We start from the raw sequence: 22173 nt of genomic DNA on the forward strand, positions 1-22173 counted from the left end.
AAGGAGACAGTGTAAGTTTGGGCCACAGAACACAGGGATCAACTCGACTCCTTTCGAGCAGCTACATCCCAGAGAATGGCATTTCCTGAGCACAGTGGTTCTCAGGGCCAGGCAACAAAGGTCTCATCACACTGTCTGGAAAAGAGGAGCTGCTGTCCCCAACCTCGCCCCATCCAAATTGTAAACTCCAAAGTCTCCATTCTATGCCACAGGTACGTTTACTCTTTCCTGGGTGCAGCCTACAAACCTAAGTGCACCCGAGAGTCCTGAGACATCCCATCCACGTTGTCAGCCTGGCCCAAGGCAACTTTACCGAGTGCCCTAGAGTCATCTCATTCTTGTTCACTGATAGCATTACTGCTCCAAAGAATGAATTAATAGAGGACTCTTGAAGACGTTGAAGAATTTTCAAACCTAACAAATGAATTGCTAAGAATAAAGTTGAAGGAGATACCTTTCAGCGTTGGGGCCCGCCCAGCATCACAGTATGTTGGTTCACTCACGGATCTGTCAATGTATACGATTAATGCTCTTGAAACCACCACAGGAACCCAGCACATGTCAGTGGATCCTCTTCAATCTCTATCCCAGACAAAAGTATGATGGTAATGGATGTCAAGGCATGGGAGGGAGCTGAAATATTCCAACACCAATATATGAAGCCAGGATCTGGGTGGGCCAGAGCTTGGTAAATGAATCATACTGTAGTCTGGTTTTCATTCCACATTTATCATCTCCATCAGTATTCTCCTTCTGGCATAGTGGAAATTGAGCAGGACTTGGGACACAGAACACAAGGGTTTGATTCTTTTTTTTTTTTTTTTAAAGATTGGCACCTGAGCTAACAACTGTGGCCAATCTTTTTTTTTTTTCTTAAAGATTGGTACCTGAGCTAACAATTGTGGCCAATCCTTTTTTTTTTCCCTGCTGTATCTCCCCAAATCCCCCCTGGTACATAGTTGTATATCTTAGTTGCAGGTCCTTCTAGTTGTGGCATATGGGACACCGCCTCAACGTGGCCTGACGAGCGGTGCCATGTCCGCGCCCAGGATCCGAACCCTGGGCCATTGCAGCAGAGCGCACGATCATAACCACTAGGCCACGGGGCCGGGCCAGGGTTTGATTCTTGACTCTGCCATACATTAACTGAATCTTGGGGAAGGTTTCTAAGTCTTAGGGTATTAGTTTTGTGGGGCTGCCATAACAAAGTACCACAAACTGGGGGACTTAAACAATAGAAATGTATTGTCTCACAGTTCTAGAGGCTGGAAGTCCAAGATCAAGAGGTGAGCAGGGATGGTTGCTCCTAAGGGCTGTGAGGAACGATCTGTTCCATGCCTCTCTCCTACCTTCTGGTAGTTTTCTAGTTATCTTTGACATTCCTCGGCTTGTGGACACGTCACTCCATTCACTCAGGTTCACGTGGTGTTCTTCCTGTTTGCATCTCTGTGTCTAAATTTCCCCTTTAATAAGGACACAGGCATATCGGATTAGGGCCCACTCTAATGACCTCATCTTAACTTGATTATCTCTGTAAAGACCCTATTTCCAGATAAGGTCACATTCTGAGGTGCTGGGGGTTGGGACTCACATACATAATGCTTAGCTAGTTTCCTCATCTGTAAATGGGGATCATAACACAATTCTTCCTCATATAATTGTAGTGGTTGTGAAAGTGCCTCCAAGAGGCTTGGGCCACAGAAGGCCAGTGGATACCTGATTTCTCTGAATGTGCATGAGCCTTGGTGCTGTCTGGATCAGACTGCGCCGCCCTGGAGCAGGGCTCAGGAGGGGTTCTCATCCTGTGAGTGTCCAACACTTGAAAGCAAGTGCTTGGCCAATGCATTTTGATGACAGTGAAGATGAAAGGCTGGAGAGAAAAATCTGATGACAGATGAGCCAGGGCTATAAAAAGTCTGATACCAACTGTTGGCAAGGAAGTGGGGCCCGAGGACCCCCATACACTGCTGACTGGAGTGCACGTGGTACAAATACTTAGGACTGCAATTTGGCATTATGCCAAAATAACAAAGATTTATATCTGACATCCCAGCAATTCCACTCCTAGGTATATACTCTAGAAAAATGCTTATACATGTACCCCAGGGGATACATGCAAAAATGTTCATAGCAGCACTGTTTGTAAGAACAAAAAAGGAAAACCTAAATTTCCTAAATGTGATGTATTCATATAGTGGAATACTATACAACTATTAAAGTGAATTAACTACATCTAAGCCTATCTCATGGATGAATCTCATTAATAAAATATTGAACAAAAAATAGAAAGTTGCAGAAGAATATACAGTGTCCAATTTACAATGGTTTGACCCATGATTTTTCAACTTTACACTGATGCGATAGCAATATGCATTCAGTAGAAACCATACTTTGAATTTTGAATTTTGATCTTTTCCTGGGCTAGCGATCTGCAGTACATACTTTCTTGGGATGCCGGGCAGCAGCAGCAGCCACAGCTCCCAGTCAGCCACGCGATCATGAGGATAAACAACCGATGCAATTACAACCATTCTGTACCCGGACAGCCATTCTGTTTGTCACTTTCAATACAGTAGACAATCAATTGCATGAGGTATTCAACAGTTTATTATAAAATGAGCTTTGTGATAGATGACTTTGCCCAACTGTAGGCTAATTTAAGTGTTCCGAGCATGTTTAAGGTAGGCTAGGCTAAGCTATGACGTTCAGTAGGTTAGGTGTATTAAACGCATTTTGGACTTGCGATATTTTCAACTCACAATGGTTTTATTGGGACGTAACCCCCTCGTAGAGATCAATCTGTATACAATGGGTAGGGCAAAACTAAATGATATATTGCTTAGGATACATACACACATATATGCATAAAGAGTGTAAAGAGAAAGGAGAAGGATGGGAATGACAGACACCAAATTCAGGAGGGCATGTCAACCAGGAAGACGGAGAGGTGCCCAGGGAAGTTCAGCTATATCTCTAACAGTTTATTTTTTAAACGAGGTGGCGAGTAAAGGGTACTGGTTATTCTTCATACCTTTCTGCATGTTTGAATTATAACTTTTATTAAAAGAGCAAGGACCCAAGGAGTCTTACATAAAGGAGAGGGAAAAGCTGGGGCCCTACTTGTGAGAGGATTCAGAGCTGTTCTTGCCACTGCCTGCAACCCAGAACCCAGAGTAAAGTAGCTAAAGACTGACATCTGCCACGCTGAAAGGTGGAGCCCTGAGAGGCGAAGCCTCCTGCCGAGGGGAGGAGAGGAGGGCAGCACATTTTGAAGCTGCCCCTCTCTGCTGTGAACCTAGGTGTTGGCACGAACCCCAGCCCCTGGGCCGCAGAGAAGCCCAGCCGAAGCAGTGGGGCAGCCCAGGAGGAGACTGGGATGGTACATGTACATGAACGCACTCGCCTGCATCCCACATGCACACCAAGCATGCAGGCTGACACCCCCACACCGCCACACACTGCTTTTCAAACAACCTGGCACGGACACTCCGACAGTTCACCACACAGTTACAGCCCCTGTGCTCTTACGCACACACACACAGACACATACACACCCCTTCCACCGCCCACTCCGACCAGGACCCCAGCGGTGGAGACACTGCAGAGCCTGCCAGCTGCAGGCTCTGCCAACCCTCCCTCTCTTCTAGTGCTGGGTTTTTCCAGCCGGAGCCTCACTCCCTCTACTGCAATCTCTGGAAACTGGTGTCTGACGCGGCTGCTCTGCACATTATTTATTTATTTCCTCCTCGCCTCCCGCTGAGACCCTCCTGTCAGGAGAGCTGCAGCCTGGGAAGGGAGACAGGCGGGAAGCTGCGGGGACACAAGAGGCAGAGAGGACGGACAGGAGGACCACTCAGAAGCCCCATCCCGCTCACCAAGCTCATCAAGCCCCGCAGGGGCCATGAGCACCAGGCAGGAGGCCAGGAGAGAGGAGGGAGACGCCAGCAGGAGGGGACAGGAGGGAGAGCTTCGGGACCGAGCCCACCTGAGCCAGCAGCGCCGGCTCAGACAGGCTACCCAGTTCCTGCACAAAGACTCCGCTGACCTGCTGCCCCTGGACAGCCTCAAGAGGCTCGGCACCTCCAAGGACTTGGTGAGGCGGCCCTCTCCCCTCCCCACCCCACGGAAGGCCCCTGGCCCTTTCTCTCTACTTCCCCACTTTCTGAAGGAGGGGGGTACCCTACAGTGCAGATCCTAAGCCTTCAGACTCCCTTCCATTGCTGAGAAGGGGAGAGGTCATCCCACCAGCTGAAGGGCTTGGCTTTGATGGCTCTCAGGCTCTTCACTGGGGATGTTCCCGAGGCTTCGCAGCTCTGAGAGACCCTATTCTGACTGCTCAGCTTCCCCCAAACAGTCTAAGGCTTACCTTGCGGGGGTGAGGAGCTGTGCTGTCCAGGAGTAGAGGCTTACAGGCGCATAGGAACCTTCTGGAGCAGTCATTTATGGCTGGGAGGGCCTGGAGGACCAGCCAGTTTAGGGTTGTGAGTTCTCCCCTCTCCCTAAGCCAGACACTCCCCATACCAGGTCAGGCCATGCATTTGCCTTTTCCCCTCAGAATGAAAGCATTTAAGGCTTCTGTCTTTGCCAGCGCATCAGGGACTCACAGGGCTCCTGTTGGCCACCTGGCCTCCTTGAGTGCCCCTTGCTCTCTGCTAGGTACAAGGCCCTTCCAGGCTCCTCTCCTCCAGCCCCTGCAGCAGCTTTGGTTTCCAGAGGGAATGAGGTGGGGGAGTGACAATGAGGAGGTGAGCTGGTCAGGGGTCAACTGCATGCACGGGTCCCTCTCTGAGAGAGCGGTTCAGAGCTCGAGATTTGGAGCCACGTGGCTTGGGTTCTGATCTGGGCTCTGCCACTCACTAGCTTGGGCAAGTTACTGTATGTCTCTGTGTCATAGTTTCTTCACCTGTTAACTGAGGATAAAATTAACAGTATCCACCTCATAGGGTTGATTAGAACAGTGCCTGATAATAGAAGGCACCATCTACAAGCTAATGATTATTGATCCTCTAGCTACTGTCCGTTTAGCCTGAGAGAGAACACAAGCTCTGTAGGGTCCAGAGAACATGGAGCCATACCTGGCCTCTGGCTCACAGCAGAAAGGCAGACTGTGTAGAAAGGCTTGGGAACGCTCTGTTCTCTCTCCCATCTCCTCGTCAGAGGGTCTGAGAGGAGGGTCCTCCTGCAACAAAGTCACTTCCGCAGCCCTTTCTCCCTGGGAACCTGGAGGCAAATGCAGCCCCTCACTGCCTTTCCTGACCTAGTCCCACCTTTCTATGTTCCTCCCAGCCAAATGTTTCCCCTCCAGGAACCCAGCCCAGAGGCCAGGCATCTCCCAGCCATCTCAGCAGTCCCCAAAGAGGCAAAGTGACCAGACTGAGATTTCACTTCAGAGAGCGTCCAGGGGCCTGTTCCTTCTGCAAACTCAGCAAGCACAGCTGAGAAACAGGGATGGAGCAGGGAGCAGGTTCTTGGCTCCCAGTGGCTAGGACAGCACAGCCTTTCCCCTTTGGGGGACCACCTACATAGATCTGGCCCTGGAGAAGATGCTCTATTAAAACTGCCATCCCAGAGTGGCAGGTCCTGCTTTTTTTTTTTTTTTTTTGAGGAAGATCAGCCCTGACCTAACTGCTGCCAATCCTCCTCTTTTTGCTGAGGAAGACTGGCCCTGAGCTAACATCCATGCCCATCTTCCTCTACTTTATATGTGGGACACCTGTCACAGCCTGGCTTGCCAAGCAGTGCCATGTCCACACCCGGGATCCGAACTGGCGAACCCCGGGCTGCTGAGAAGCGGGACGTGCGAACTTAACCGCTCCGCCACTGTGCCAGCCCCAGGTCCAGCTTTCTGGATGAGAAAGTCCTGGGCTTTTCACCTCTCCCTTCTGCCTCAGGACCTCCTGCATTGATCTTGAACAGTTACCTTGTGTGGCTTTGGGAATGAAGACACCACAGCTGGGAGGATATCATTGTATTCCTCCCTGGGATAGCTCTGGAGCAAACCATACAGCAGCGGTGGGCCTGAAGCCTGTATCCACCGTGGGAAAGGTGGGAGGAGAGCTGGGAACCGCAGAGCCTGTTTCCGGCCAGCTCCAGAGCCGGCTGCCCTTTTCCCAGAGCCGAGTCTCCTGCTGGCAGCCTTGTGGTGGGAGCAGCCCCAAGGGCCGCATTAAGCCAAGGGTAGAAAAACAATCCCAGGCTCCCAAGGAGAGAGGGCAGGTGGAGAAGCATGTGCAGAGCCTGGAGGAGCAGCCATTCTTCAGCAAGCATTTATTGAGTGCCTACTATATACTGAGCTAAGCCTTGAGATATAAAGATGAGCGAGATACAGACCTGACCCTGAGGGCTCTCCAGGCTAATGGGGGAGTGAAATCCACAAATAACAACTGTGAGAAGCATGACAAAGGGAGCTAAGAGACGGGACGCTGCCTCAGCCTGTGTGGAGGGAAGAGTACACAGAGGTCAGAGAGGGCTTCCTGGAGGAGGTAAACCCTGCACTAATTACGGAATGCACATGGAATCCCAGACTTCAGATACAAACCTCTCTCCCGAATGAAGAGCAGTTCCTGAACAAAGTGTGTTGAGCCAGTCATCCAGCTTGGCCTAGAGAATAGTGGGAAAGAGGGGCTTTGGGAAGAGGAGAAGGCAGGAGCAAAGGCATGGAGGCGAAAAACAGCCTGGTCCAAGCAGTCCAAGCAGGCTCGCTGGGGCAGATGTTTGGAGACGGGGAGATGAGGCTGAAGATTCAGGCAGTGGCCAAGTCATCTGGGCTGTCACCTTAAAAAGCTTGGGCTCTATCATGTAAGCAATGGGGGAAGGCTTTAATGGACGTTAAACAGGGGAGTAACAGGGGAGTTAGTTTTATGTTTTACTTTGGTGCTTCTCAAACTTTAACGTGCAAACGAATCATCTGGGCATCTTGGCTTCATTCAGTAGGTCGTGATTCTGCATTTCCAACAGGCTTCCAAGTGATGTTAAAGCTGCTGATCTGAGGACCACGCTTTGAGTAGCAAGAGTTTTAGATAATCAATGGCTTTGAGCAGGTGTATTTGAGAGGCAAGAGCACTGGAGGCAGGTTCTTATGAACTTAGGGAGGCATTCCAGTGATCCGGGGAGCTGTGGGGAGGCCTCAGTTAAGGCAAGAATAGAAAGGAGGGATGGACTGTAAACACAGGAGGCGAAACGGGTAGAATTTCGGAAGTGACTGGACAGGGTGAGGTGGTCGCAGGTGAAGGAGAGTTCAAGGATGATTCCCAGTATCCTGGTTTTGAAGATTTTGACTTTTTTGTTTGCTTTTTTTTACTTTGATTTCTTTTCATCACACCATCAACCCTGGGATCTGCAACCCATTGAAGGATGAAGTCAGAGGGGAGTAAAAAAACTGTCCCCCCAAAAATGTGTTGTAGACTTGAGACAGAATTTCTCCCAAGCATAATACTAGTTCCTGAAACATCCCATCAGCCTATAGGTCAATCTAACCTACAATGAACCATTCTCCTCTTCCTATTTTTTCATTGCTGAGCAATCTATTGGGGTTCCAGAAAAACGGCATGATTTGATACTGAGGTTCGCTCTGCTATAATGAGCTGACTCCTGGGATCCTTGGGTAAGCTCCTGCCCCTTTCTCACTCCTGTGAAACTCAGGACTGGAGTGGGCTGGGGAGAACATCCTAGGATACCTAAGGCGGGAGGCCTGAGCAGCTTGGATACTTGGTTTAGATCCGTCTACTTTCATTGTTTTGTGATGGAGCCAGCAGCCGCACAGCGTGATCCAAAGACGTCTGGTGGAGGGAAACCAGAGTCGGCTTCAGGGGGAGTCTCCCCGGGTGCAGGCCCTGATTCATGGCCAGGAGAGCAGGAAGAAGACCAGCAAGGCAGAGATTCCAGCTCTTCTGGTCAACTGCAAGGTGAGAGGCCTCCCAGGACACTGACCTTCATTAATTCTGCCTGTGACTGGCTCACTTCACTCCCTCTCCTTTCTGCTCTGGGTGGTGAGGGAAGGAGAGGAGAAACAGCACCTCTCCCCCGAGCCTGGGCCTAAAAATGGGATCCTCTATCTTCTTTACTCTCTGCCTCACCCATCTTCCCCCTGCAATTCCATTGGTCACCACCATTACTCCCTTTCCTCTATTAAAGGATAATCTTTAAATGTGAATACACAAACGCTCTTCAGTGTACTCTACGTATACGGATGGTGTGTATGCGTATGGACAATGAAACCCTCCTGGAAAGACCTCATGTGTTCCAAAGTGACAGCCTTGTCATCTCTGGAACCATTTAACTATCCAACCAATAGTGAACCATTCCTAACAAATGCCCACTGCTCTTCTGCCACTGTCTTTGCTCAGCATTTCCTCTTCCTGCTCTCCAACCATTCTATGTCCACATTCTACAATCTTTTAAGGCCTCAAATGTTACCTCCTCCTTGAAACTTTTTCTGATTTCCCCAGTGATAAATACCTTTCCTCCCTCTCAACATTTAAGGCACTTTACTCACGATACTTTCATAGCCCTTAAACTCTCCAGCACACCATGATTACACTTCACTCCCCTTATGCTCCAAAACAACAGCACTCACTGCCACACCTCCCAGCAACACACCCACGCGCAGCAGGTAGCCAATGATGTTTGGAATGAGAAAATGAAATGTTTGTGATATCCAGGTGTAACCCAGAATGTCTGTGTGTATCCAAAAGAAAGTGAACTTGTCTTCCTTTGTTTCCAGTGGCGACCCTCTTGGTCATGCACATCTGAATTTCCTGACAGGGCATCCCAGTCTTCCCTTGCTCCTAATGAGATTTCTCTAACAGGGAGGCCCTCAGCCTCCAGGAAGTCCTCTAACTGAAAAGATCCCCATTTCTGGTCGAATTGTTCCCAAACGTATGGACTCACCACGTGCAGCTCTACCTCCTTTTTAAATTCCTTTATCAGAGCCAGTTTTGACTCAATTCCATGAGTCCCATAAAAATCACCCATTCTCTCCCTTCACTCATTTCTGAAAGGGAATCACCGAAGGGTTGGGGAAGGTGAGGGATCCTTCTCCCGAGGACTCACTGAATCCCCACAACCCTATTTCTCAGTGCCGGGACCAGGTGCTGAGGGTGGCCGTGGACACAGGCACCCACTCCAATCAGATCTCTGCTGGATGCCTCAGCCGCCTGGGGTAAGAGGGCGGCCTGAAGAGGGTTGGGGCATGGGGCTTCTTTTGGGAGTGAAGAAAAGAGTCTGAAATTAGATAGGAGTGATGGTTGCATATCTCGGGGACTACACCAAAAACTACTGAAGTGTCCACGTTAAAAGGGTGACTTTTATGGTATATAAACTTTACCTCAATAAAGCTGTTCTTTAACAAAAAGAGTTGATGGGGGCTTGGGCAGAGAAGACAAGGATTTAGACCCCAGGTAGGGCCAGGGATAGGATACGAACCCAAAGTGTGGTGCGGAGGGGCATTAGCTGACTAATGGGTGGGGGTGGGGGCTGTGGTGGCCGTAACCCTTGCTTCCCAACCACAGGTTAGGGAAGAGGGTCCTAAAAGCCCCAGGGGAGGACCTGGCACCTGGGCCCCCAACCCAGGTGGAGCAGCTGGAGCTACAGCTGGGCCAGGAGACGGTGGTGTGCGAGGCCCAGGTGGTGGGTAAGTCCTCCCTCCATCAACGGTCCAGCTTCTCACTTTTACCTTCCTCTCCTGGGTGGGCAGAAGCAGAGACTTTCAGCCCCTGCCAGCACCACACAAAGTATCCCCAAAGATGCTCTGATCGTCCCCAGTCTCTGTGCCAATATCCTCAAACCTGGCGGGGGTGGAGCGGGCAGAGAAGGGGTGAGTGCTGACAGGAGGGCAGCAGTGACTGCTGGGGACCCTCCAGCCTCTTCTGTTTTCAAACGATTCCTGCAGACGTTGAGAGTCCTGAATTCTCTCTTGGACTGCAAACGCTGCTTTCTCTCAAGGTAAGGAGGACGCTAGCACTTGTGCTCACGCTTGGGGCCTGCTCCCAGGGCTGGGAAAGGAGGTAGGAGGCGCCAGTGTGGAAGCAGGGGTCGGGTCTGATGAGAGGGACCCGGAGATGTGCAATCTCACCTTTGCCTCCCCGAGGTTCCTTATTCGCCCACAAGTGAAAAATATGGAGAACTGGTTTCCTCCCTGCCAGGGGTCCAGGTGAATGGAAACAGGGGGCAGAACAAGGAGCAGCGGGGAGCTGGGGGAAGTGGGAGGGGGAATACAGAAGAGTGGGCTGGGAGAGGTCACCTGTGGCGGTGAGCTCACACCCCCTCCACACCTGCAGTGCTGTATCGACCTGGAGCACGGAGTGCTGCGACTGAAGGCCCCCCTCCCAGAGCTGCCCTTCCTGCCCTGGTACCAAGAGCCCGGCCAGTGACGGGGTCCCAGTCAGTCCTCGGGGGAAAGAGCCGTGTGGGGTTCAGGGGCATTACTAGAGCCATAGCTGGGGACTACTGTCTATTCCTTTTATCACCATTCTGACCCCGCCGTCCCGGTTCCCTCAGTCAGCCACATCCGTCTCTGCTTCTCAGCAACTGCCCCATCCCCTGGAGGAGTTTTCACAAGAGAAGGCTCACAATCTCGGGGTTCTGGTTTCCCTATTCTCTCTCATCCACCCCCAAGTTGAGCAAAGCCAAGTCAGGACTGCAGAAAAGGACCTCAGCAAAATGGGGTTCCAGGCTGGGCCCTCAGCACAGTAAGAAGAGGCCTGAGTCAAAGGCTGCAGATACTGCTGTCCTGCACCCGTCCCTCGACTCCACCCCAGACACCCCTTGACTGCCCTCACCCCCACGTCTCTCCCTCTACCTCTAGGGCTTGTCATCTCCCTCAACTAGACTGCCAACTTCCCCAACCTGGGTCCCTGGCCCAGCTAGCGCCTGCCTTTCTGATTCTACACGTCTGCTCACAGTTGAGTGGGGGGGAGAAATAGTAAACAGAGCATTTTAATACAACAAGGAAGGTGAGTTAGCAGAGGAATGTGTGGCTCACAAGGCTGGGAGCTCTTTCAGTTACCCTTTCTGGAGCTGCAAACGCCTGAAGCCAGTTATTATTATTATACCCTGTGCAAAGCCTTGGCTATACCTCTGATATTTACTCCAGATCTTTATCCTTCTCCACTTGCTTTTTCACCTACTGGGCCCTGAACTTTGGGGGCTGTGTGGAAAGCCTTGGAGAGAACTGCCCCCAAGGTGGACAGGATGGTGGGGTTGTCAGTACTCAGACTTAACCTGACCAGGATTCCTTGTTTCTAGAACTATCCAACTCATTAGACCTCTTCCCACCCCTCATCTCTGGCCTCCTGAGCTTGAGCTTGTCTGGTTTTGGAATCAGTGGTTTCCTAACCCCCGCCAGGCTCTGAGCCAAAGCAAAGAGACAAGGAGGTTCTGCTGACGTCACTGTGAAGACAGGAACCCAAACCTTAAGGAGCCAGAGCCCTGAGTGTCTTTCTGGCTGGCCTGAGTCTCTCAAATCACGGATTAGGGGGAGAGGAAGATAGTGGGATAATAACCGGAACTAGGGAACGAGGATCCTTGGGCTGGAAACAAAATCCTGAGCCTGCGGTAGATTAGAGAACCAGGATGCAAGGAGCTGCCGTGTGACAGCTGGCCTTCCCTTCTCCGCTGAGTCCTCTGCCCTCAAGGGGAGGAGAGGGCTCTCTATGTCACATGTAATCGTACGCTGATCCCCACAGCCTCGCTCCGTGACCTCTGCTTTCCTGGGTCTCCCCGTTCCTTTCCCTTCTGCCTCCTGCTGCTTCTGTAATTGCAGACCCCAGGCCCACTGGCAGGCCCTCAGCTCAGCTGCTTCTCCATTTGAATAAACACCTGTTTCTCTACGCTGATGTCCTCCTCTGGTCTTCCTCCACGCCCATCAGAGGCTGAACGATAACTCTGCCCTCATTCCCCGACAGAAAGGAAATGTGAATGTGGACCTTTCCCAGGCTGACCCATCTGGCTGGGATCAGTATAACTGAGAGGATTGGCTTTCAAACTCCTTTGAACACACTTCATAGCAAGAAATATATTTTACACTGCACTCAGAATACACATGTGCATGTACACATACAATTATAACAAAACACTACTTCTCTATACTGTGAGCAATATACTCTGATATTTTCCATTCTATTCTATTCTATTTCACTTATTCCAAAAATGCTGACCACAACCCACCAAAAGATTGCAACCTACAATTTGAAAACACTGATTTATAACACACACAACCAACAGCACAAAGGAAATAAATGGCCCAACATACAATTCTGATTGTGGTCTGGATCATAAATCTGCATCAGATTTTAAACGTCTACTGTCTTATAGACAAGAAGGCATTTTGGGGGGAAACAGAGGCAAAGCCTATGAAGCTGTGGAATACTTGAAGAACATGGCAAAGGAGAAAGTGCTGGCCCAGTTTCTTTGGTAAATAGAGGAAAATCATTTCAGGGTTTGCTGGGAACACAGTAAGACCAGACTGTAAAACGCCCTGAAAGACCCTTCAAAAACAAAACAAATAGTCTGTCATTCCCGTAACAATTACTAATGTCAACGACTTGGCATTGTGCCACAGCAGACGGAGCTTGGGAGGGGTGAAGCCCTTACCTCATCACTCCACTGGCCCCAAAGCCTGGTTTCCCTGCAAGTGTTGAGGCCGTGCAAAAGATTTGTGCTCCCTCCTCACAAACAAGTCTGTTTTCCACACAAGAGTGGGGAGCTCTTGGGAAGGGGAAGTCCCAGATGATGTGGAATAAGGTCAGGGTCCTACAACCCTGCCGATATGATGGGTGAGGTACACAAGAAAATGGGCAGAGGGTCAACTTGTCTCTTCTTTCACCAAAAAGACCATGAAGTCTAGAGTTCACAGTCACCCTACGGTTGACACCATCTGTCCATGCTCGTCTGTAGTGTGTATTCCCTATCCTGCCAATGCCATGGATACCTTAGGGGGGGAGGTTCAGAAGGATCCTTCTTCAGCTAAGAGGGCAAGTCTAGCTAGGTGGGATCCTGGAGGGTTGCGGGAGCACACTGTGGTGACTGGTCCGGATGGTAGAGGGTTTGATGAAGCAGGGCACTGGCGGCTGGGAGGTTGTCAGGATCTGAGGGCAAGAAAGGGGCTGATAAGAGGCTGTGGATCTCCTCCCTGGGCCCCCGGGCGTCTTCGCCCTGCAGCCTTCCTGGGACTCACCCACGCCCAGCTCCTGCAGCAGGCACCGGAACTCTGGCTCAGCCTCCAGCAGCTTGAGCAGATTGGTGGACTCCATCCGCTCCAGCTGCACCTCCCAGTACACATAGATCTTCTGGTTGAACGTCACGTACACGAGGCAGGGGCTGTTGCGGCCCTCTTTGCAGGCATACAGGCCTGGGAGGTGTGGGTGGTGAGAAAAAGGGCAGAAGTTCCAGTCCCAGCAGTGGGAGGGCAGAGAACAAGATGCAGGCATCAGAGTCAGCAGTTTTGACCCTCCCACAGATGTCAAGCAGAAAGCTAAAGGCCCTCTATTTGTTCTCTGTTGAGAACTTGGTAAAATATCTGGCCTATTCCAGATATAGAAAAACCATAGGAACAAAACCTAGGCAGAATAGCATCTATAAAGGTGATATTTATTGATTTTACCATCTGTTTTTTTTAAGATTGTCACCCTAGCTAACAACTGTTGCCAATCTTTTTTTTTTTTCCTTTCTGCTTTTTCTCCAAATCCCCTCAGTACGTAGTTGTGTATTTTAGTCGTGGATCCTTCTAGTTGTGGCATGTGGGACGCTGCCTCAGAATGGCCTGATGAGCGGTGCCATGTCCACGCCCAGGATCTGAACCAGAGAAACCCTGGGCCACGGAAGCAGAGCGCGCGAACTTAACCACTCGGCCAGGAGGCCGGCCCCTGATTTTCCCATCTTGGTGATAGCCCTGAAGTAATGAGTCTTGCTAGTCTAAGGGATAGATCAGCAAAACGTGATCGGAACCTGAGGCTTCTCTTGGGTGGAAAGCCCTCTTCAAAGGCATATTAACCTTTCAGGCCACTGGAGTCTGCACGCTAGAGCACTACTCAGTTTCCATCATTTCAGGAACCAAAGATATCCCACATCACCCAGAAGAGTCTGTGGTGGTTTTCAAGGCCCCCAATTTAGAACTAATAAGAATGCTCTGGGGGCTGGCCCCGTGGCCAAGTGGTTAAGTTCGCGCGCTCCGCTGCAGGCGGCCCAGTGTTTCGTTGGTTCGAATCCTGGGCGCGGACATGGCACTGCTCATCGGACCACGCTGAGGCGGCGTCCCACATGCCACAGCTAGAAGAACCCACAACGAAGAATACACAACTATGTACCGGGGGTGCTTTGGGGAGAAAAAGGAAAAAATAAAATCTTTAAAAAAAAAAAAAAAAAAAAAAAGAATGCTCTGGATGAATGTTCTTCACAGAGTTGTGACATAGTTAGAAAGGAAAGAACTTTCTGATGTCTTCATGCATCCCAGCCAGACAGATGATGAGAACTCGCCCCATCCTTTAAAACATTCAGAGATGGAGGGAACACATTGAGAGTGGACATGAGGGGCAGACAAGCGTGCTTAGAGAGGGGCCATGGGGCGGGGTCCCACCTGCACAGAAGGCTCGGATATTCTCGTCCACTTGGAAGCGGACGACAGTGCGCTTGTGATCAATGATGTATGTCTGTCCATCCCAGGCACAGGCAACCACCTCCTCATGCCCATTGCCCTGAAAAAGGCCAGAAACAGGATGGAGTTAGATCCGTCTAAAGAGAGACTTAAGAGTAAAGTTGAGAGTTAATTGTGAAGTGAGGATGGCCTGATTTAAATCTCATCTCTCCATGTGAAGAAGGTAAGAATGTTCCTCTCCCCAGGTTTTCTACTCACTGTGACATCCAATTTCTCTAGGGCAAAAAGCTGGTGATCCACCTGCACTGACCACAGCAGCTTATCTGCTTCCTCCATAAGCTTCAGTGTCCCTGCAGGAGGACAGGCAGGCCTGGGGTGGGTGGGACAGGACGCCTGAGCACACCCCACAGGCACACAACTTCCTACCCCGGCACAGGACTGAAGCTGACCAGGGGAACTCACCATCCAGGGTGCAGAGGGCAAAGAGGCCAGAGCCACCACTCTCAGGGTCGTGGCCTGTGGGTTGGGTGGAAGGGCCAGAAGAAGAAAACGTGAGGGGCGAGGCAAGATCAGAGCATCTGAGGCGAGGGGACAGAGAGGAAGGGACAGGACTCGAGACGTCTCCTCTCTCCCAGAACCCACGTTTCCCCTCAGCTCTCTCCCGCACTCCCACCCCACCTTCACCACGTTTGATGTTGCCAATGAGGTGAGTGGAGACATTCTTGTTATGGATGCGACCGGACGTCTGGTGCAGCACGACATCTCGGGCGGCCGGGGTCTCCCTGTGGGCAGGAGGGTCGGGGGCTAAGTGGCAGATCAAATGAGCTTAGTTCTTCGGGACCTTTGTGGTCCCATCTCTGTAAGAGTTTTCAAGGTGTGAAGCAGCTTGGAAGCCTATCGCTGACCCCGTCTGGCCCATGTGGCAAGTAGGAAAGAGAGGGATGGAGCTGCCAGGTTAAAGTCTTAGAACCTCTTCCAGGTGCTACAAGGTTAGAGCCAGGATTCCCCAGGTCCCAAGACAATCTTCCTTAATGGGGCAAAGGCATTTGTGCCAGGACCTAGCTGAAGCAGCTTTGCCAGCTGCAGACCCTTCCATGCCGTCTGCACCCAGGAGTCCATCTCACTTCCACGCACCCCACCATCCACAAGCCTATACCCCTTACCTACTGCCCTCCGTGGCCTCCTCAGGGGTCGGGGGGCGCCCAGTGTCTTTGTTCCAGGTACATAGTAGAATCGCATAAGCACAGCCCGGCTGAGACACCATCAGTTCAGGAACACCCTGGGGCCCTGGAGTCACCGAGAGGCTGTCAACCTGTATCAGGGAACAGGGGCTTAAGGGGCTGGGGAGAGAAGGAAGTGGGGCCCTGAAGAAAAAAGGGGAGAGAGGTGGGGCAGGGGCTCTAGGAACAGTTCCTCAGACTTCGAGGGTAGCAGTGGAGGTAGAATCCTAGCGCTCACAGGGCTCCTGCCTGGTGCCATCCTCTCCACGCGGACCATCTGCTTTCCACTGTGCCCGCCTGAGCTAGGTCCAGACCCTGATATAGACCACGTCATGCCCACCTTCACACCCCTACTTCTTAACCCTGATTTGAAATTACCTTCTTTGGATCTCTTTCAATAAGATGACTCTCCCTTCTTCTCACCCTGTACCCTGGCCTGCAACTGCTCTCCCAGAACCCCCCTCCAGGAGGCCTTCCTCCCTGCTCCCCGGGCTCCAGGACACCCAGCCTCTCACCTGACCCTCCAGCATCCATTTCTTGAGTGACACCAGCTGCCCTGTCAGATGTTCTGTGCCCTCACCCAGATCTTCCCAGCGGAAAGCCCGCACCACACGGTCTGTGTAACCTACTACCAGTTCACAACACCCATCTCCATCTGCGGATTCAGATAATAAGACGAGTTTGGAGCCAAATCTGTGCTCATCAGCTTGAATCCTACAAGCACGCCCTCCCCACTCCTCTGCTAACACCCCCACCACTGGCACTTTTACCGGGTGTGACTTCTCGCCCACTCCGCTGTGCAAGCCGCCTCACACACTCCGAGTCTGGTACCTGCACCCCTGCCTTCCTTGTGCTTAGAACGCTGTCCCCACCCATCTGTTCCTCAGGTTCCCATCACTTTTTCCCTCCTACTTCTCCTCTCAGATGCATACCTCGAGAGTCCTGATTCATCCCATATACCTACCACAACATTCAAGACAACTTCTGGCCCAAATATCAGCCCCGTATCTGTACGGCTCACTCCCTTGCTACCTTCAACTTCCGATCAAATGTCACTTCCTCAGCAAGGACTTCCCTGAGAACTCTATTTACAATTGCTCCCTCTACCTTGACACTCTCTAGCCCCTTTCCATGATTTATTTTCCCCATGGCACTTACTACCTTCTAAATACTACTTAATTTTCTTACAACATTTACATTATTTTCTGTCCCTTCCTAGTAAAGGTCCAAGAGGGCAGCACTTTTTGTCTGTGTTCATTATTGCAATTCCAGTGCCTAGAATGTGGCCTGGTCTATTGCAGGAGCTCAGTAACTAACATTAAATGCATAATAAATATACAAATGAATACTGACTGCCCCGGCCCTGCCCCCAGCCAATCCCTTGGGATCTGCTCCATTACCCACTGACTCCTATTCCCCCAGCTGCCCGTAAAGACAGCCATGCCCACCTATGTCGCTGATCAGCATGACCTTGGTGTTGGCAGGGATGTGCTGCTTGAAGACGGGCCGTTGCTCTTCTCCCATTAGGGTTTCGTGGTGCCCAGAAGCATCCAGGGCCTTGGCAGGCGTCAGGTCACACAAATGAAACCAGCCTTCAGCACTCACCGCCACCACGAGGTTCTGGGAGAGACAGAGGTCCAAGACACAGGGACCGGGGAGGGGAGTTTGGGCACAAACCTGACTGTTCAAGCACAGAGGTCGGGGCTGAAGCCTTTAACTCCCAGCTTATTTCCACTTTGAGACAGGAATCAACATAAGGCCTTGGAGTTCTACCAAAGTCCCAAGGTCCCCCAGAGTGCCTACCTTTCCTTTATTACATACGTCTCCGACCCCAACACAGGTCAGCTGCAAAAGAAGGAAGGGAGGCTCAGGGAGACAGTGAGGGAGCCCAGTGCCCCCTAATCTCTGTAATGCAAGAAGGAGTATGTTTTTCTAATTACCATCATTCACTGAAAACTTGTACCATGTGACCTACACTGATCGTCTGCATTAATCAAGTTATTGTGCTATAGCTTCAGTTCACCCAGACGGCAACATGAAGACCTGAAGTAGTTAAGACAATCTGAGCCTAAAAAAACAAAAGAAAAACTCTACATCTAATATAGCCAGACTATCATATTTCTAGACTTATTCAAGCTATTGCCCCTATTTTCTACTAAACTTTATAAGATCAGACAACCTGGGCAGTTTCCATAAAGTACTAAGGGAGTCATGCCACAACATAAAATAAAAAACCCTGCCTTGTGTATGTGTGTAACAGACGGGGGAGCACTGCCTGGGGAATTTCGACCCTGAATCAGATGCACTGAGAACCAGTGGCTGGGCTGAGTAGAGTAGCTGCTGAGTCAGGACACACTGGTGAGCTCCCGTGTGGGACTCACCCTCGCCAGTCCCTGGACAGAACGGTCCCTCCTTCCCCACTAGAGCCCCAGGGAGTTGAATACTGACCATTCCCTGGCAGGAACAGGTGAGCCATGGCCGGCTGTCATCATTCTTATACACGGACAGCTTTCCACTTGTGTCTCCCACCACGAGTTCATTTAACTTCAAATGGAGAGAGAAGGGAGTGTTAGGATGGGGTCCTGCTGAGCCACCACACGCTCTTCTCTCCTGGGCCCATCCTGGGCGATTCACAAGACCTCGACTTGTATCTTCATCAGCTTTATTAAAAATCTTTTGTGACCAACACAGCCAGTTTCTTTATTTCCATTTAGGGGTGTGTGTGTGTGTGTGTGTGTGTGTGTACTGGGGGCAGGGGAAGTTAGAAGAACGGGGCAATCGATGACCCGTGCCAGAAGAGTCTAACATCTGAACGAAAAGCTCAATGCCCCACACGCCTGACTTTGGCTCTTCTTATTTGTCCGTTAAAAATGGGATACGTTTTGAAAACAATCCAAAAGACTTAAATTTTGGAGAATTTAACTTCAGACCTTGTATTTAATCAGGGGCCCAATAAAAAGGCAATGTAAGCTCTGGGTACCCCCTTCTGCTAGTAAGACCTTGTGATCTTGGTGTACACGAGTGAACACACAGGGGATGGAGGTGCGGGAGGGGACAGCATAAGGGGTTGCTGGATGACAGCATCCACGCTCTGGGCTTCTGGTGCCCTCAAGTGGTGGCTAAGCTCTCAAAGAAAAATCAGAATGAAAGAGAATGACCAGTCAGCCCCTGAGTTTTCAGGGAAAGCTGGACAACCAGTTAGGGCACAGAGATAAAGGCCACAGGCTCCCTGCTGAGAAGGACCTCACAGTTTAACAGGGGCACAGACACAGGAATAAAATGGTAAAACAGTGTGGCAAGTGCAGTGAGCAAGCAAAGGCGGCTCAGCCCAGCAGAGAGCGGGGCTGCGTCCAACGTCCCGGAGGAGGCCAGTTCCGTGGCGGCCCATCTGCTCTGCGGCAGCTCTAACGCTTCCCAGCAGGTCTGCTGCTCTGTGGTTGATCCTGGGTCTGGCCTCTGGAGGACACTCAGTAACACTAAAGAACTCCAGCTGGAGAGGACACCATTGGTCAGAAATGCTGAAGGAAAAAGAAGGTGCGATCTTTCTGTGATCTGCTCAGCCTTCTAGAGACTTTCCCTCTCCTGGTGTCGCCAGGCTTTGCTGGGCAGTCCCAGAGAGTGTGTATTCTATTGCTGGTTTCTCCCTCTGACTTAGCAGGAAATAAAGTAGTTTCAAAGAACTTTAGGCTAATGGCTTATTAGGATGAAATAAGTCTTTTTCCTGCCTCGAATCTCCACATGTGGCCTGGAGAAACAGTAACAAACTTTCTATGCGCACACATGCAGGCTGAGTATACCACACGCCTGATCACCAGCCAGCCATCTCAAATATCTGCTCTTCTTTCAATTACATTTATTAATAACAGGCAAAGCCCTTTAAATTGCTTTGAGACACATAATCACATTTGCTTTTCATAACAATCCTCATTGATTCAACATTTATTGAGTGCCTACAATGTGCCAAGCACTATTATAAGTGTCAAGAATACAGCAGTGAAAAAATAGATAGAAAATTCCTATCATTATGGAGCTTACAAAAATGGAGCTTACAACCTAGGTAAAAACAAAAACAGGTAGTATAATGTACCTGCTATTGCAGAACTGAGTAACAGTGCAATTCACTTAGAAAAATACAAAAGCTTTTTTTTCCCAAAAAAGCTGGTGCTATGAAGCTATGAAAAAAAGGCATGTATGTTTCTTCTAAACGAAGCCAATCAGATAAAATAGAAAATAATGCACATCTAAAGTCATTTTGTTAATTTACCATTTTAAATGCCTCCCTTGATTTTCTCATAAAATTGTACTGCTTGGCATATGAAGAAATGTGAAAGCTCAGAAGACATAACACAAATTTATAAGAATAACTTTTTTCTCTCTAGAGGGAGCAGAGCAAAAGAAGCCTCATAAAATACCTTCTCCATCACAGCACAAAGGAGGCTGGGAGGAGAAGGATGTTTTAGCCTTGTTTTTTTCCAGGGAAAAGAGAGCACAGAACAGGTAGGGAAGTGAGGATGCGAACTAGGGAGGCAGAGTAGGGAGATGGGACAGCGGGTAGGAGAGGAGGGCAATAAGGTGCTTTGTATTAAAAATATGAAATAGATAATGAATGAAACGATAAAGTCTGGAAAAAAGAGGGTGTCACACCATCAACAGCCTCCATTCCTTTTGATGCTCCACCTCAGAACCTTTTACATGTTTTAATCAATGTACCTCATTCCATTTTGTTATTCTTGTGACCATCACGCCACCTGATTACGAGCTACCTGAGGGCTGGGACTGTCTTGTTCATTTCTGGATTCCCAGAAAGTGGCGGAATCCTTGGCGCATAACGGGCAGTTCAATAAATATTTGCAGAAAAATAGAATCAAATGCTAACAACAACAACGCTATCACTTCCTGAACGTTAACTGTGTGCTGGGCATTGCTCTACCGTATTCATTCATTTAAACAACGAGAAAAGGAAGGACTGTTGAGGGAAGAAAAGGTAGATGGTAATTCAACCAAGGTGTAGCGCTTTAAAGGGGGCAGACACCTGCGTGTACTACAGACAGGCACTATTGAAACCCGACTTTCTTAGGGTCGGGGTGGCGGCGGCGTCGCTGCCCCGGCCGGAGGAGCTGAGTCCGCCAGTCCGGAGGCAAGGCAGAGCAGTGGAGCAACGCAGGCCCGCGCGAGGGGCCAAGCGGGAGAGAAGCAGAGGTGCGTCTGAAGCCTATATCGAGGCCTGAAAGGTAAAGTCATTTCAGAGGTAAAGTGACGCCCGTGCGGGAGGCAGAACGATGGAGTGAACCAGAAAATTTGGCCACCGGCGTTTACTAGGCTCCGACCGTGAACAAATTACTGAACTCGGCAGAGGTTCAGTTATCCACGCCCCTAAGAGAATACCAGCTCAGGGAACCAGACGAGCGCAGCCACAACTTGCGGGCACTGCAGCTATTTACAAAGGCCTCGCCGAAGCCCCAGCCCCCGCGCATGCGCGGCGCCCACGCCGCACGCCCCGGGGACGCCTCACTTCCCGCCCCGCCCCGGCCTGCGCGGACGGGCCGCGTCTCTCGCAGTGCGCATGCACCGACCGTGTCATTATCCACGTCTCCGAGGCAGATCGCGTGCGGGAAGAGGCTCCCGCTAAACTCCAGCGCCACGCGCTGCACGTAGCTCACCGACCTCATCGCGCTTTCCAGGGCTTAGGCGCCGGGGAGCCCCACTAAATGTCCCTCGAGCCCCTCCCGACAGCTGCCGAGCGGAAGGCAACTCAAAGCGGGAAGCTACGTCACCTCCCGAGCCTCCAATCCCGGCCTTCCTTGCTTGACCCAGGCGAGGAGGCGGGTCTTCCGAGCCCTCTGGGCGTGGGCCGGGCTTGCCCGCTACTGATGAGTGACAGGGGCACGGGCCACTCTTTTCCTCCGGAGGGCTGGCGCGCAGGTCTGCCAACCCGACGGGGGGGGGGGCCGATCTGTTCCCTTGGCAACAGGGCCCCTAGGACTTGACCTATTAACCTTGACCTCTTCGTTTGTTGCCCTCGCAATAAAGATGCCCAGGCGTCAGATGATCCCTGAGAATCATAATAATCATAAAAACTGACAATTGTGTGGTTTCCAACAGTGTTTTTTAAAAAGACTATGTAGGGGGGCTGGCCCCGTGGCCGAGTGGTTAGGTTCGCGCGCTCCGCTGCAGGCAGCCCAGTGTTTCGTCAATTCGAATCCTGGGCGCGGACGTGGCACTGCTCATCAGACCACGCTGAGGCGGCGTCCCGCATGCCACAACTAGAAGAACCCACAACGAAGAATACACAACTATGTACCGGGGGGCTTTGGGGAGAAAAAGGAAAAAAAAAAAAAATCTTAAAAAAAAAAAAAAAAAGAC

The 22173-nt window shown here is 50.7% G+C and overlaps 2 protein-coding genes across 4 annotated transcripts in view; one reads left to right on the forward strand and one right to left on the reverse strand.

Annotated features, from left to right (window-relative positions):
- Nucleotides 1–1704: 1704 nt before the first annotated feature.
- On the forward strand, nucleotides 1705–12030 carry NRIP2 (nuclear receptor interacting protein 2). Of its 2 annotated transcripts, none has more exons than XM_046679896.1 (6): nucleotides 1705–4093; nucleotides 7752–7904; nucleotides 9078–9160; nucleotides 9510–9631; nucleotides 9890–9942; nucleotides 10278–12030. In XM_046679896.1, exons 1-6 carry the CDS (start codon nucleotides 3902–3904, stop codon nucleotides 10368–10370), a joined length of 696 nt encoding a protein of 231 aa, XP_046535852.1. In that variant the 5' UTR covers nucleotides 1705–3901; the 3' UTR covers nucleotides 10371–12030. The 2 variants fall into 2 exon arrangements, with proteins under 2 accessions (XP_046535852.1, XP_046535858.1); XM_046679902.1 differs by having other exon boundaries at nucleotides 11762–12030.
- A 153-nt stretch (nucleotides 12031–12183) lies between these two features.
- ITFG2 (integrin alpha FG-GAP repeat containing 2) overlaps nucleotides 12184–22173 on the reverse strand; it is a 12836-nt gene continuing 2846 nt past the window's right edge. Inside the window, exons 1-12 of one of the 2 annotated variants that reach the window (XM_046679884.1) lie at nucleotides 21384–21599; nucleotides 18259–18354; nucleotides 17614–17655; nucleotides 17259–17430; nucleotides 16326–16465; nucleotides 15754–15902; nucleotides 15269–15372; nucleotides 15053–15106; nucleotides 14849–14940; nucleotides 14573–14690; nucleotides 13175–13348; nucleotides 12184–13085 (exon numbers count right to left, since the gene is read on the reverse strand). In XM_046679884.1, the coding sequence (XP_046535840.1) occupies nucleotides 12982–13085; nucleotides 13175–13348; nucleotides 14573–14690; nucleotides 14849–14940; nucleotides 15053–15106; nucleotides 15269–15372; nucleotides 15754–15902; nucleotides 16326–16465; nucleotides 17259–17430; nucleotides 17614–17655; nucleotides 18259–18354; nucleotides 21384–21479 (1341 nt within the window). In that variant the 5' untranslated portion in view covers nucleotides 21480–21599 and the 3' untranslated portion in view covers nucleotides 12184–12981. Of the gene's footprint in view, nucleotides 13086–13174; nucleotides 13349–14572; nucleotides 14691–14848; nucleotides 14941–15052; nucleotides 15107–15268; nucleotides 15373–15753; nucleotides 15903–16325; nucleotides 16466–17258; nucleotides 17431–17613; nucleotides 17656–18258; nucleotides 18355–21383; nucleotides 21600–22173 lie in introns of those variants that run through there. The other variant, XM_046679885.1, reaches the window with a different exon arrangement.

The sequence above is a fragment of the Equus quagga genome, chromosome 1, assembly GCF_021613505.1.
Source record: "Equus quagga isolate Etosha38 chromosome 1, UCLA_HA_Equagga_1.0, whole genome shotgun sequence".
NCBI lineage: Eukaryota > Metazoa > Chordata > Mammalia > Perissodactyla > Equidae > Equus > Equus quagga.